Source organism: Pristis pectinata, chromosome 19 (genome assembly GCF_009764475.1).
Source record: "Pristis pectinata isolate sPriPec2 chromosome 19, sPriPec2.1.pri, whole genome shotgun sequence".
Classification (NCBI taxonomy): Eukaryota; Metazoa; Chordata; class Chondrichthyes; order Rhinopristiformes; family Pristidae; genus Pristis; species Pristis pectinata.
The window spans coordinates 4,974,357-4,989,834 of NC_067423.1; the positions used below are offsets into that span (position 1 = coordinate 4,974,357).

The 15,478-nt window shown below is 42.2% G+C and overlaps 1 protein-coding gene across 3 annotated transcripts in view; it reads right to left on the bottom strand.

The window, feature by feature from the left end:
• Positions 1-15,478, bottom strand: part of dhtkd1 (dehydrogenase E1 and transketolase domain containing 1) — a 70,694-nt gene that overhangs the window by 12,870 nt on the left and 42,346 nt on the right. For 2 of the 3 annotated variants that reach the window (XM_052033503.1, XM_052033502.1), the window contains 7 exons: positions 14,853-14,937; positions 12,725-12,864; positions 9,945-10,100; positions 7,092-7,193; positions 5,866-6,030; positions 3,437-3,519; positions 964-1,130 (listed from right to left, as the gene is read on the bottom strand). In XM_052033503.1, the coding sequence (XP_051889463.1) occupies positions 964-1,130; positions 3,437-3,519; positions 5,866-6,030; positions 7,092-7,193; positions 9,945-10,100; positions 12,725-12,864; positions 14,853-14,937 (898 nt within the window). Of the gene's footprint in view, positions 1-963; positions 1,131-3,436; positions 3,520-5,865; positions 6,031-7,091; positions 7,199-9,944; positions 10,101-12,724; positions 12,865-14,852; positions 14,938-15,478 lie in introns of all 3 variants that reach the window. The other variant, XM_052033501.1, reaches the window with a different exon arrangement.

The window sequence follows — 15,478 nt, forward strand, 5'->3', positions numbered from 1 at the left end:
TGGGACCAGGAACATGCAATGAGGCGGACATAGAGCATAGGACAATACAGCACAGGAACAGCCCCTTCGGCTCATGACGTCTGCGCTGAACATTATGCCAAACTAAACTAATCCCTTCTGCCTGCACATGGTCTATATCCCTGCCTGTTCATGTGCCTGTCTATAAATGCCTCTTAAACTCCACTATCACAAGGGCTTCCATCACCACCCCTGGCAGCCTGCTCCAGGCACCCACCACTCTGTGTAAATAAAAACTTGCTTCTCAAATCTCTATTAAACTTTCCCTCCTCACCTTAAACTTATGCCCTGTAGTATTTGACACTTCTACCCTGGGAAAAAGACGCTGACGAGCCCCTCAATTTTATACACTTCCATCAGGTCTTCCTCAACCTCCACCATGTATATGTGGAACCACAATTTCCATCAAATGCGCAACAGACAACATTCCCAATTGCACTCTGAATACCACAGGTCAGACTCTTACAATACGCAACGTTCATTCCAAATAGAGTTTAAAACCACTGCTATTCAATACAGGTCAGCTAATGTCTTTCGGAAACAAAAAGGTTAATTCTCACAAACCCAACCCAAAAGTTTAATCAGAAAAGCTACAGGCTGTAACACTGGAGAAACTCTTTAGTTTAATGGATGGACAAGTGTGCTGATGCTCAAAATGCATTAGAGGAGACAATTTAAAATGAGGACCAAGACTGTCGATGTTCCTGCACAGGTCACGTGCTGAACTCATCACTCGGCTGAAACAGACGGTGTCAAACCACCGTAGGCAACCCAGCCCGTGACATTTTTAGGAAATAGACAAACATACAGTGAAGGATACACCAACTGAAAAAGAAATTAAGTCACACACAAGGTAAAAAATGTACTCAAGTTTGTAAATAAACTTGGTTTGCAGTGCTTGGTTACCAGTCCAAGGTTAGTGGGATATTTCTTAAGCGTCCTGACCTTTTGCATTTTTGAATCTCTCCATCTGCAGCTGAAGGTGTTCCAGTGGGAAGGGGCAGAGCTCCTCCACCCTGACCAGTGCCGTGTTCGATGCAGCTTCCAACGTCTCTCTGTGCTTAAGCAGAGTGTAATAGTGTTTGCCGGAACATAACACCACCCGGGTCACACTGAAATCAGAAATCATTTTTAAAAAAGCAATTAAGACAACTGTAGGAACACAGTTCATTATTAAATCTACACTACTATCTGTAAAGTGAACATAGTAATAAGTGCCAAGATGAAGAAGCAAATTGTTTTGGGGTAAATACTGCCACTGTGATCTTTAATATGTTCAGAATTCTGTTACCTATTATATCATCAAACCTTAATTTGTTAAATACCCATTGCAAGAACTGCACAATGCCAAAATTACGATTCAGTTTAAGGCAATGAAAAACTTATTGATCACCAGGTTAGTAGTATGTTGGATGACCCAGTCATCCAGTGATCAGGCTGTGTGTTAAGTTGTTTAAAATGTCTGCCTTCGTACGAGCTTCTCTGCCCTTGGGAATTCTGTTGTGCAATCCCAGACATTAGGCCTGGGAGGGTAACACGGGTTGGTAAAGGGGGAAAGAAAATATCAAAGGCAAAACCAAGAAGCAACAAGTTTGAAGTCTCTAGTGGGTGTCTCTAACCCTAGCAAGTTCCCAACCCTGCAATTAGTTGGATTGATGGGTTTGCCTTTCAGTCAAGCAAGCAGCATTTTGCAGCAGGCGAGCCAATCCCAGGTCAAGAAACTCAATGGGTCAGGCAGCATCTGTGGAAAGAGAAGTAGCAATAATGTTTCCGGCCAACAACCTTTCAACAGGACAAAAAACAAATTGCTGGAAGAACTTAGCAGGTCAGGCAGCATCTGCAGAAGCAAAAATGTTGATGTTTTGGGTTGAGACCCTGCATCAGGAATGAGAGGGAACAGGAAAGATTGCCAGTGAGTTACCCCGCTGAGTTCTTACAGCATAGACACAAAAGGTTCTGGAGCAACACACACAAAATGCTGGAGGAACTCAGCAGGTCAGGCAGCATCTATGGAGGGAAATCCTGACAGTCGATGTTTCAGGTTGAGACCCTTCATCAGGACTGATCAGGATGATGATTCTTACAGTGTTCTGTTTTTAGAATAGATGCTGGAATTGAGAAATTCCCTTTAGTCTCCAACCTTCTATCAGAACTGGGAAACGTTTTATATAAAACAGTTTCAATTCAGAAGTTCACTGACCACTTTGGACACTCTGGGGAGAACAACCCAAGTTTGTCCAACTTTTCCTTATATCTTATACCCTCTAAACCAGGCAACGTCCTGGTGAACCTCTTCTGCACCCTTTCCACAGTCTCCACATCCTTCCCGTAAGGAATGCAAAGAGATTTCAAGTGGCCTTGAAGTGCAACAGAAAGAAAAAATAATGGTGGCCGTCAAAACACATACTTGAACAAGTTAAAGTAATAAGATAATGATGCTTTGAGTTTATATATGCATGAAAGGTATGTTCAAATGAATTTTCATTTGAAAGTGCATGCAATACTATGGCCATAGAAAGGCCAAAGTCAAACAAATGGTAAACACAAGGAGGTTCTATACTTCCAACTGCTTTTAAAGCTTTCAACACATCATCTTCTATTCCTCGCATGCTATATGCCACAAATTGGTACACAACAATTCAAACACACCCCTTCTTCTAAGCTCCACTTGTGGTACAGACTGCATGGGAGCCACTGGTCACATCAGAACCAACAGAACTATTGTGTAAGACATTTGACTGCAAGCAGCATTGACTACAGGGAGTCAATATACTGCATCTTCATAGCACGTCACCAGGATTTCTTAGGCAAGAGATAACACTGATTCATTGTGAGCAAACAAAGTGTATCCGAATGCAAATATCAGCCCCTACCATATCATTATTTTTTGCCTGAGATCTCAGTGACAACATGTGAATACCCTGTACAATGTAACTTCTCATTTAAATAACTCAATTAAAGTAATGAAAAGCCCTGAGGAATCAAATAAACAGAAATGACAGAGATATTTAAACATAAAGGTTTGTCAAACAGGTGGTTCTACTGTTTTCCTTTACACTTTCAATAGATCATGCAATACACTCACAGTAAAACACGTGTGTATTCAAAGAGCGTAACGCTTTACAGTGCCAGCAACCCGGGTTCAATTCCGGCCGCTGTCTGTAAGGGGTTTGTACGTTCTCCCTGTGTCTGCGTGGGTTTCCTCCGGGTGCTCCGGTTTCATTCCAAAGACATACAGGTTAGGAAGTTGTGGGCATGCTATGTTGGCGCCGCAAGTGTGGCGACACTTGCGGGCTGCCCCCAGAACACTCAAGGCAAAAGATGCATTTCACTGTGTGTTTTGATGTACATGTGATTAATAAAGATATCTTATCTTAAAATAGATTTGCAACAGCTTTGCATGGAGAAAACAAATTACTTTCTTGGATCCACAGATGAATCTCCTATGACGGGTTTAAATGTGGTTCCAGGTGCCATCTCATCCAGGCCAGAGACTGCAGCCTGCAGAAAGAGAAAAAGAGTGAAAGTTAAGGTTGATAAAACTAGCTTTATTACAAATAGAATTAATTAAATAAAGTACTGCAGAAATTAATAGAGACCTCTGATCCTGACCTTGTAGCTCAGGTGTCACTTTCCTGCACCATCCTCAGAGAACACAGACCAGTAGCACAGGAACAGGCCCTTCGGCCCACAATATCTGTGCTGAGTGTGATGCCAAATTAAACTAAATCCCTTCTGCCTGCATGTGATCCATATCCCTCCATTCCCTGCATATTCGTGTGTCTGTCTAAAAGCCTCTTAAACACCACTATTGTATCTGCTTCCACCACTCCCCTCGGCAGCCTGTTCCAAGCACCCACTACTCTGTGTAAAAGACTTTCCCCCTCACACCTTAAATGCATATCCTCTAGTATCAGACATTTCTACCCAGAGAGAAATGTCCTCAGTTTCCTCAATATGTAACTTCAGGGAGCAGTAAATATCAAGCATTCTAGGAACAATGATGTACAGTCAGACAGCAACAGAACATCCAGTTGTAGTTCCGTTTCCTGAAATCTTCTGGCAAACCTGTCGGATTTTCATTACAATTCAGTGCCTCAGGGTCAGTCACTTTCTGGTTCCAACCTCTTGTCTTCTGTGTTGCAACCTGCCACTCCAGAACTTGAGAACTTCGATTTCCCTGGCTGACTGTCATAACCAAAGGATATGTTTGTGATAGGAAGTTTACAAAGAAAAATAAGATGTGGAGATAATGCAGAGAGGTAACGTATTTATACAATGCCGTTTGTGGCCTTAGGATCCTACCAACTGTTTCAATGCCGGTAACTATTGAACTACAATCACATGTTTAGGAAGCAAACATAGCAGACACTTTGTAGACCGTAAAAGACACTTCAAATAGCAAATTAAATAAATAATCAGAGAATGCACTTTTTTTTAGGGTTTTGGATTAAAAGGATACAAGTGGCCTGGATAGTGTAAAAACTCCCACACCAATCAGTCAAGTTAAACAAAAAACTGTGATGCTTATTATATGAGCCAGAACAAGCATCACCCATCAAACATCTGTGAAAGTTTAACAGCTGGCTAACTCATGTTCGCAGCTTTTGTCGGCTTTTATTCCTTTCAAGAACTTTGACTGTTTCAAAAACTATTTAAAAATCAACTAAGGAATTGAATTTAGAAAAATCTTTTGAGCTCAGAATAATTAAATGCAAAAAACTGCAATGACAATTAGGAAAGGTTTAGAGGGATATGGACCACACATGGCAAATGGGACTAGCTTAGATGGGCATCCTAGTTGTCATGTGGACGAGTTGGGCCAAAGGGCCTGCTTCTGTGCTGTATGACTCTATGACACAACAGAACACTACGGACCACCTCTTGTACTACTATGGACTTAGAGACATCGTATTTTTTTTTAACTAATATCTTGTTTTGCACAGTTTTTTTAAAAACTGCCTTGTATGATTTATGTATAATTTATGTACAACTTGTGTTCTGTGTGTTGTCTGTACCTACGTGCCTGTGATGCTGCAAGTTTTTCACTTTACCTGTACCTCACCGTACTTGTGCACATGACAATAAACTCAACTTGACTTGACTCTATGTCCGCAAAAATGATACCACTTAAAACATCAGCTCCAAGCACCATCACTGTATATGATGGCAGAAGATACAAAAGCCTAAAAAAGCATGTACCACCAAGGCTCAAGGACAGCTCCTATCCCGCTATTATAAGACTATTGAATGGTCGCCTAGTACAATAAGATGGACTCTTGACCTCACAATCACCTTGCACCTTATTGTCTGCCTGCACTGCACTCTCTCTGTAACTGTAACAAGATATTCTGCATGCTGTTATTGTTTTCCCTTGTACGACTTTGATGTATGTGATAAATGATCTGTGTGGATGGCATGCAAAGCAAAGTTTTTCACTGTATCTCGGTAAACATGGCAATAATAAACCACTTCACATTGGGCTCTAGGGGAAGAGTTGAGACACAAAATATTGCAGATATTGGAATCGGTAGCAACACACGAAAAGTAGGTCAGGCAGCATCTATGGAGGGAAATGGACAGTTGACGTTTCAGGTCGAGACCCTTTATCTGGACTCCAGAGATCTGGACTCAGACCAGATGAAGGGTCTCGACCCGAAACGTCAACTGTCCATTTCTCCCCACCGGATGCTGCCTGACCCGCTGAGTTCCTCCATCTTTTTGTGTGCTGCTCCGGGGCAAGAGTTTCCTGCTTGCTTTTAAAGTAAGTGTAAAGTATTTGCAGAATAAAATCCATAAACTTTCAGTGCTAATAGTGGCCACTGACCAGACGTTGTGTGTACTCACAGGGAGACGCAGGAGCATTTTTGGAGAGGCCACAATGAGGGGTTTCCGAAAGTTCCGAATCATCTGTCGGCGCAGTAAGTGAAAGTACTGTGATGGAGTAGTCGGGTGTACAACGGACATATTTACATTATCGCCATCCACGCCTTCTTCCTTGCTGTCGCACAGCTGTAGAGGAAAGGAGATAATCACAAAGCGTGGGTGAAAGTTCTCCACCGTGCAATTCCTTCGAAGCGCCACACCCAACTACAGCAAAACAGACCCATCAGTCTGGGGAAGGAAAAGCAGGGATCTTGGACTGAAATACCTTCAGGATGTCTCAGTCTTCTACAGCCAGTTAAGAACCTTCGAGGCATTGTTGGTCGTTGGTGTAGTGTTGTAAATGTCGGAGAGTTAATTAATTGATTTAATTTTGGACGGTGGCTTGTAAGGATTATATAGGCCTTGGAGTACATGCAACGCTGATCTAAAGGTGTGATCCCAAAACCTGGCTAAATTCTGAGTGAAGGGTTCATAAATTTGACATTAGTTTGAGTACAGAAGATTGAGGAGCGATATATAGGGAGTAGGGTTGAAAAGGGTCGATACACTGTTAGGGCCTGTTCCTGTACTATACTCTTCTATGTACAGTGAACAAATCTACTCAGTCAGGGGACTCAAGAACAAAAAGATATCTTTAATTTTAAGCTAGACCACTCAGGCGCAAAATTTGGAGGCAATTTTTCCTCAAAGGATTATAAGAATTTAGTTTTTTTTTACAAACATGAAAAACCAAGACCTTTTTAATTTAGATCTGGTTGTCATTGGATATGAAGAAGAAAAAAAATGGGTAACTGGCGGTGATGTGCAAGTCAGCCAATGATCTAAGTGAATGACAGAGCAAACTAGTGGGAATGTTCAATGAAGTCAATCAATCACAGAAGCCACCACCTAATCGTTTAGAAGTTGGTTTTGGATAGCTGGTTGCCAGATTTGCGGCTTATTCTCAGCAAGGTTCATTAATGACTTATAAAATGGATCAAATGGGATTCATGCAACATTTGGGAAGGGAGACAGCTGGTACACCAGTCAGTGTTCCCTCTACTGATGTGAAAACTCTGGTTCTTCTCTGATAATCTTCCACTGTGCTTGGAAATACGGCAAAATTAAAAATATTGTGCATGGTTGATGTATTCAGCCTTGGTCTCATTAAGTCCTGTATTTAAAGTGCAGTTACCACTATGGATTACCTGCAGGAAACGTTCTAAACGACAGGAGGAATGTTCTGGGCCTGCACCATCATATCCGTGGGGTAAGAGGATAACCACTGCACTTTGTAATAGCCACTTGGCCTCACCTTCAAAGAAAGGCACAGCATTTAGCGGTGAAAAAGAATCACTACTGTGTTAAGGTGTCAGTGTAAGGCTTGCAATTCTCAGACACAAAGCACATTTCACACATCTTGCCATTAAAATGGAAGTCACCTAAGCAATAAGCAGCATGTTAGTAAAAGATTAGTCATAAGATCATAAGCAAGAATAGGCCATTCGGCCCATCGAGTCTGCTCCACCATTCAGTCATCACTGATTTTTTTTTATTCTCTACCCCATTCCCCCAACTTCTTCTTGTAACCCCCTATTTCATTTCCTCTAGATCTGAAATGACCCCTTACAAACAGCAGGCAATCTTAAAACAATCCTCTTGTAAAAACCATTACCCATATCTTTAATTAAGTCATTAATAAGATGCTGGGATTCCCCAATATCATGATTCAACTAAAATTTTGGTATTGGTATTGGTTTATTATTGTCACTTGTACCGAGGTCCAGTGAAAAATTTGTCTTACAAACCGATCGTACAGGTCAATTCATCACACAGTGCAGTTACATTGAGTTAGTACAGAGTGCATTGATGTAGTACAGGTAAAAACAATAACAGTACAGAGTAAAGTGTCACAGCTACAGAGAAAGTGCAGTGCAATAAGGTGCAAGGTCACAACAAGGTAGATCATGAGGTCAGAGTCCATCTCATCGTATAGGGGAACAGTTCAATAGTCTTATCACAGTGGGATAGAAGCTGGCCTTAAGCCTGGTGGTACACGCTTCCAGGCTCCTGTATCTTCTACCTGATGGAAGAGGAGAGAAGAGAGAATGACCCGGGTGGGTGGGGTCTTTATGCTGGCTGCTTCACCAAGGCAGCGAGAGGTAAAGACAGAGTCCAAGGAGGGGAGGCTGGTTTCCGTGACGCGCTGGGCTGTGTCCACAACTCTCTGCAGTTTGTTGCGCTTTTTTCTCCCGATAGGAGCACAAATAAATAAACATTGTACAAAAATAGAAGGAACTTAGATAAAGCTATGCATACTGGTTGCTGCTATGGGTTTGTGTAGCTACAGGCATTGTGTGCTCTTTCACCAGAGCTACCTTGAAGACCAGAAAGAGAGGTAGAGAGCCAGAGCAATCAGTCTCATCGGCTAGGAGCAACCAGGAACTGTCAATTGAACTAAGAGGGAGGTCCCCCCAACTGTGCACCCACCAAAGATCATGAGCATGAGATTGAAGGTAGGAAATGAGGATTCGCACCTTATAAAACAAGGACTAAATTAGTCACTAATATTCTTGGGTTCTCTCCATTACAACATTTAGCCTTTATGAAAGTAGGAAGTTCAGACCAAATTAATTAAATTGCTCTGCCCATGACCGTAAGAAACTGTGGAGATTTGTGGACACAGCTCAGCACATCACAGAGACCAGCATCCCTTCCATAGACTCACTTCTCGCTGCCTCAGTAAAGCAGCCAACGTGATCAAAGACTCCATCCAGCCCGGACATTCTCTCTTCTCCCCCCTCCCATCTGGCAGAAGATACAAAAGCCTGAAAGCACGTACCACCAGGCTCAAGGACAGCTTCTATCCTGCTGTTATAAGACCATTGAACAGACCCCTAGTAATGATAAGATGGATCTTGACCTCACAATTTACCCTGTCATGACCTTGCACCTTATTGTCTGCCTGCACTGTACTTTCTCTGTAACTGTAATGCTTTATTCTGCATTCTGTTATTGTTTTCCCTTGTACTACCTCAATGCACTGATGTGATGAAATGATCTGTATGGATGGCACGCAAAACAATTTACCAAATTAAATACAGCTCATCCTTTATTATCGAGACAGACATTTTTTGTGATGGGTCACTAATTATCCCTCAATTATTTGGATATTATCACATTGCTGTTTGTGGGACCACGCAGCGTGCAAACTGCCTGCTGTGTTTCCTATAAACTATATCTCAGAACTGCTGAAAGTTCATTGACGTTTCTCCCTGCAGTTGCTGCCCGAGTTGCTGATTACGTAGTACAGCACAGCACAGGAACAGGCCCTTCAGCCCACCATGTCTGTGCTGACCACAATGCCAATCTCAGCTAATCCCATCTGCCTGTACATGGGCCCTTCCATTCCCTGCCTGTTCATGTGTCTGTCTAAATCCTCTTAAACATTACTGCTGTGTCTGCCTCCACCACCTCCCCTGACATTGTGTTCCAGGCACCCAGCACTCTCAGTGTAAAGCCTTGCCTCGCACATCCCTTTAAACTTTCCCTTTGTACTTCTGATTTCAGATTTCCAGCATCTGCAGTATTTTGCTTGTTTGTACACTTTAAGAATGTTCCTTTAATTCACAACTGCTTTGAAACTCACTGAAAGCGACAAGAAAAAGCCTCTCTTTTTTCTTTAAAAGAACTATGTTAATCATTGGCATAATAGAACATTGTTATAAGGTGCTGGTACCTTCCAAAATATCTCAACTTCACAAATCACACTTAACCAACTACATTTAAAGTTTAGTTACTAATGTTTCAGGTAATCTGATAACCAATTTGTGCATGGATGACAAAGTTCCCCAAGTAATAATCTGATAATGACCAGAACCGCTCCCTTAGTAATTGAGGCATAAATATTGGGAAGGGAGCCAGAGAGAACTCCTCAACTCCTCTTAGTCTCGTGAAAATGTTTACATTCATGAGGTTGTAAGAGGCCTCCGTTTAATGCCTGATCCAAGACACAGCAGGGTCACGCAGAATGCACTTTGCCAAGATACACAGACTAAAACCTCACCTCCAGAGATGAAGGTGTCAAACATAATTTGGGCCCCATTAAAGAAGTCCCCAAATTGGGCTTCCCATATTGGAAGGATCTTTGGGCTTTCAATGCTCATGCCATACTCGAAGCCCAGTACAGCCTCTTCAGACAATGGACTGTTGCACACCTGAAATAAAGAACATATGACAAGCTATTCTTCACAAGTATGTTATTACTACCTTTAGGTTGTCAACAGGGTTTTAAAAACATTTTGCTGAGACAAAATGCATTTCCTCCACTAATATGATTAATATTAAAGAACATAGAACATCATAGTACAGGAACAGGCCCTTCGGCCCACGCGGTCTTTGCCGACCATGATGCCAAACGAAACTCATCCCATCTGCCTGCACAGGATCCACATCCCTCCGTTCCCTTCACGTTCACGCGTCTGTATAGAAGCCACTAGTGCGTCTGCTTCCACCACCGCCCCTGGCAGTGCGTTCCAGGCACTTACCACACTCTGCAAAAAACTTGGCCTGCATTTGTCCCTGAAAAGGTTTGAGGAATGATTGGGAAGGAAACCAGAGAATCCCTCTTCTGAACTTTTCTTAATTTCATTAAATTTTTTCATGGTTAAAAGAAGCCTTAATTTATTACCTGATCCCAGTTACACAGCATTCACTTAGCCAAGACACACAGACTAAAGACTCACCTCCATACCTCTGTGGTTGATAAAGGTGTCAAACATAGAGTGAAAAGGCCTTTTGAAAAATAATTCACGTCACCAGGATACAAGGGTACACCAATGTCAGTACTACAGGGTCAACTATGTTTCAGTGATGGAACTCTTGCCTTCATCAGAATGTTCAAGTCCCTCCCCCAAGCCCTGAGCACACGTGCAGTCTGACTGTCCAAAGCAATACTGAATGAATTCTGCACAAGCACGACAGCTTTCAAATGAGATATTAAACAGACCCACCTTCTTCCACACCTGGATATAAAACATCACTAAAAAGCCATCATTTAACTGGAAAGATTGCAAAGAACATTTACAAGGATGCTGCCAGGACTCAAGGGCCTGAGTTACAGGGAGAGGTTGACTAGGATAGGTCTTTATTCCTTGGAGTGTAGAAGATTGAGGGGTGATCTTATAGAAGTCTATAAAATCATGAGGGGTATAGATCGGGTGAATGCACTCAGTCTTTTTCCCAGGGAAAGGGAATCAAAAACTGGAGGGCATCAGTTTAATGTGAGAGGTGAAAGACTTAAAGGGGACCTGAGGGGCAACTTCTTCATACAGAGGGTGGTGAGTATATGGAACGAGCTGCCAAAGGAAGTGGTTGAGGCAGGTACAATAACAACATTCAAAAGACATATGGACAGGAACATGGATAGGAGGGGTTTAGAGGGATATGGGCCAAATGCAGGCAAACAGGATGAGCTTGGTGGGCACCATGGTCAGCATGGACAAGAGCCTGTGCTGTATTACTCCATGACTCTAAAAGATTTCATGGGGTCCGTGGAGATTATTTTCCCACCCAAAGATTTTGATGAACATCAGGTGACTTCTCACCGATGCCCTGGCCATTATACGTATATCCCTCAATCGACATTTCTGAAGCAGATCGTTTGACCATTATTGTACACCCATCTGTAGTAGCTTGCTGTGTAGAAACTGCTTCACCTCCTGTGTTACAGCCGTGCCTAAATTAAGCTTATCAAATTCTTCTTGTAGAGCATGGAATGTGGGGGTAACTTTGAAATGCAGCAACTTGTTTAATCTTAGCTAATGCTTCCCTTAGTGTTAGGAAACACATCCCTTTATTCATGATGGCTAAATGGGGATAGGCCAATAATTTAATCCACTCTTATTCAATACCTCAGTATGTTCCAAACTAAAAATCAAACTTAATGAAATGGCTGCAATATATTTAAATTTTCTTCAAAATGAAAACAGCTACTATAGAATTCCACGGTGGTCACAAAAAATACTCCATCTCAGTAGAGGTTATATTTCCCCCAAGGATTTACTTCTAAAATATAAATATCTGACCACATGAGAGAAGTTATGATCAAGTTTCAAACAACCAGGCCATCGCAAGGTGCAACAGACCAATTAAAGCAGAATAACTTGCACTGGCTTTGATGAACAAGAAATTACTGTTTATTAACTTATTCAAAGTACAAACTATAAGTAGAGGTTGGACAGACTTGGGTTGTTTTCTCTAGAGCGTCAGAGGCTGAGGGGAGACCTGATGGAAGCTTATAAAATTATGAGAGGCAGAGATAGGGTCGACAGTCAGATCCTTTTTCCCAGGGCAGAAATGTCAAGTACTAGAGGGCATGCATTTAAGGCGAGGTGGGGGGGAAGTTTAAAGGAGATAGGAGGGGCAAGTTTTTTTATATCCACAGAGAGCGTTGGGTGCCTGGAACGGGCTGCCAGGGGTGGTGGTGGAAGCAGACACGACAGTGGCATCTAAGAGGCTTTTAGATAGACACGTGAATACGCAGGGGATGGAGGGATGTGGATCATGTGCAGGCAGAAGAGATTTCATTTAATTTTGTATCGTGTTCAGCACAGACATTGGGGGCCAAAGGCCCGTTCCTGTACTGTACTGTTTGATGTTCTACAAGTGTTTGATGTTTGTTTCAAGGTAAAACAATAGTGCAGTCACCAGAATCTTCCTCCCCTTTGGTTTCCATCAGTTTTAAGTGAATGGTTTTGATTGTTTAGAGCAAAAAAAATTGAAACAACACAATAAGGTGCTCAGCAATACATGCTGAACCCTGTAAATCTGGTTCTTGTACCTCAAAGAATCCCTTTTGTTCTGGGCTGATGTGATTGAGTGGAATGCACGTGTCACCTGTATCCTGGCAAACGACCATTGCATGCCGATGACTGAAAGTGCCACGACCGACATCTTGTCCGCTTAGCCGCACATTAAAACCTTCGCAAAACAAAGTTTCTCTGCATTACTCATCGACAGTTTGGTTAAAGTATTCATGTGATTTTTTTTTTTAAATTTGAATCATTAAACAGTGACAACACAGGAGAGGCTGGCCAGCCCTCTGCAAAAGGAATAGATCCAGCCCGCTCCCCATCTCTTTCCTGTTGTCCCAAGATGTTTTCAAGTACTGGCGCAGTGCTCCTTATTGTTAAAATAAAGACACGTTTGAATCAGATGTGTTGAGAGTGAGCTCGGGCTTTTCTCTTTGGAGAGAAGGAGGATGAGAGGTGACTTGATAGAGGTGTACAAGATGATAAGAGGCATAGATCGAGTAGACAGTCAGAGACTTTTTCCCAGGGCGACAATGGCTAACACGAGGGGACATAATTTTAAGGTGATTGGAGGAAGGTATAAGGGGGATGTCAGGGGTAAGTTTTTTTTTTACACAGAGAGTGGTGGGTGATACATTAGGGACATTTAAGAGACTCTTAGATAGCCATATGAATGATAGAAAAGTGGGGGGCTATGTGGGAGGGAAGGGTTAGATAGATCTTAGAGCAGGATAAAATGTCAGCACAACATTGTGGGCCGAAGGGCCTGCATTGTGCTGTAGCGTTCTATGTTCTAGAACTCACCAACCTGTCAGGCACTGCTTCCAAGGGAATAAACATTTACTGCGTTTAAAAAAAAACAAACCTTTCTTCAGCTTGCCTTTGGTTCCCTGATAATCACTTACACTCTCTCTGGGTCTTAATTTTTCCACCAAAGGAGAGAGTTTCTCTCAATCTACTCAGTTTACTCCCCTCATTTTAGATTAGGTTAGTTTATTGTCATAAACCCAAGGGTGCAATGAAATTCCTTGCTTGTGTGAAGCTCACAGAATAAACAGTATACATGGTAATAACAATAGAAGGCAACACCTATCATCAAGGATCCCCACCATCCAGGTCATGCCGTCTTTTCGCTGCTACCGTCGGGCAGGAGGTACGGAAGCCTGAAGTCCCACACCACCAGGTTCAGGAACAGCTATTTTCCTACAACCATCAGGTTCTTGAACCGACCTGCACATCCCTAACCCTACCTCAGCAACGGAACACTACAGACCACCTCTTGCACTGCCACGGACTTGTCTTTGACTGCTTTTTTTTTTGCACTGTCTTGTTTTGCATGGTCCTTATTCTTCACTGTCCAGTATAATTTATGTTCTGTGTGTTGTCTGTACCTATGTGAGTGTGATGCTGCTGCAAGCAAGTTTTTCATTGTACCTGTACCTCACTGTACTTGTGCACATGACAATAAACTTGACTTGACGTTCACTGAAATGTATAGTTGGACTTTTCTGTGTTAAATTTGATCTGCCACTTGTCCACCCATTCCACCAGTCTGGATGTGTCCATGTGAAATCTATAACTGGCCTCTTTACCATCACTACACTTGAAGTTTTGTGTGGCCCTTAAGTTATGAAGTAATACCCAATATATCAAATTCCATGTCATAAATATTTATCTAAAACAACAAAGTCAAGTTTATTGTCAGATGCACAAGTCCATGTGTGCACAGGTGCAATGAAAAACTTACTTGCAGCAGCATCACAGGCACAGAGCATCAGATACCACAACAGTCACACGAAAAACATAAATTAATCATAAATTATACACAATTTTTACAAGAGAGAACACAATTAGAACAACAAAAACAAAGTCCATTTTAGTGCAAAGTGGTCATAGTGTTGCTAAACTGTAGTGATTAGGGTTGTGTCGGTTGGTTCAAGAACTGAATGGTTGAAGGGAAGTAGCTGTTCTTGAACCAACCAGGTTGAGCAGCATGAATGTATTATTCTATAAGAATCCTTTCTACCATTAACCTTTGCCTTATGTGGCTGAAGTTATCCCGCCATTACAGGAAGGAGTGATCTCATTACACTCAGCGTCACTCAGTGAAATAATTCTTTACCAACAGTTCCAATTAGCCCGCTTGAAAATTATTACCTTGACAAAGCAAAGTTCCAATAGCCAGTGCTTCTGCTGTAGACCAGTCCAACTTCATCCCCTCTTCCAGTTTCTGCAACCTGGACTAAACAGATATTAAGAATAAGCAGGCTAACACAAACAACACTGCACTCCGAACCACAACCTGAGACTGTGCATCGTGCAGATAATTAAACCGCTGCGGTGAGAGGTCCTGCAGAGGAAGCAGCTTGGACAAACTTCAAAATGAATAGAGACACAAGAGACTGTTGGAACCTGGAGCAACACACAATCTGCTGGAGGACCTCAGTGGGTCGAGCAGCATCTGTGGAGGGAGGGGGGTGGGGGGGTGGAACTGACGACAATTTGGGTCAAAACCCTGCATCCGGACTGAATTGAAAGGTCAGTATAAAGAGGAGAGCGGGTTTATGAAAGGGAAGTCATGCTTAGCAAATCTATTGAAGTTCTTTTTAAGATAACTAGTTGAATAGATAAAAGGGAAAACTGTTATGTGAATATTTAGACTTTGGATAGCCAAGGGTAAAGGCCTTTGATAAAGTTTCATTAAAAGGTTGGTGGACAAAATTAAAGCACATAGGATTGGGGATAATATTACTGGCATGGATTGAAAATTGATCGACAGTGGG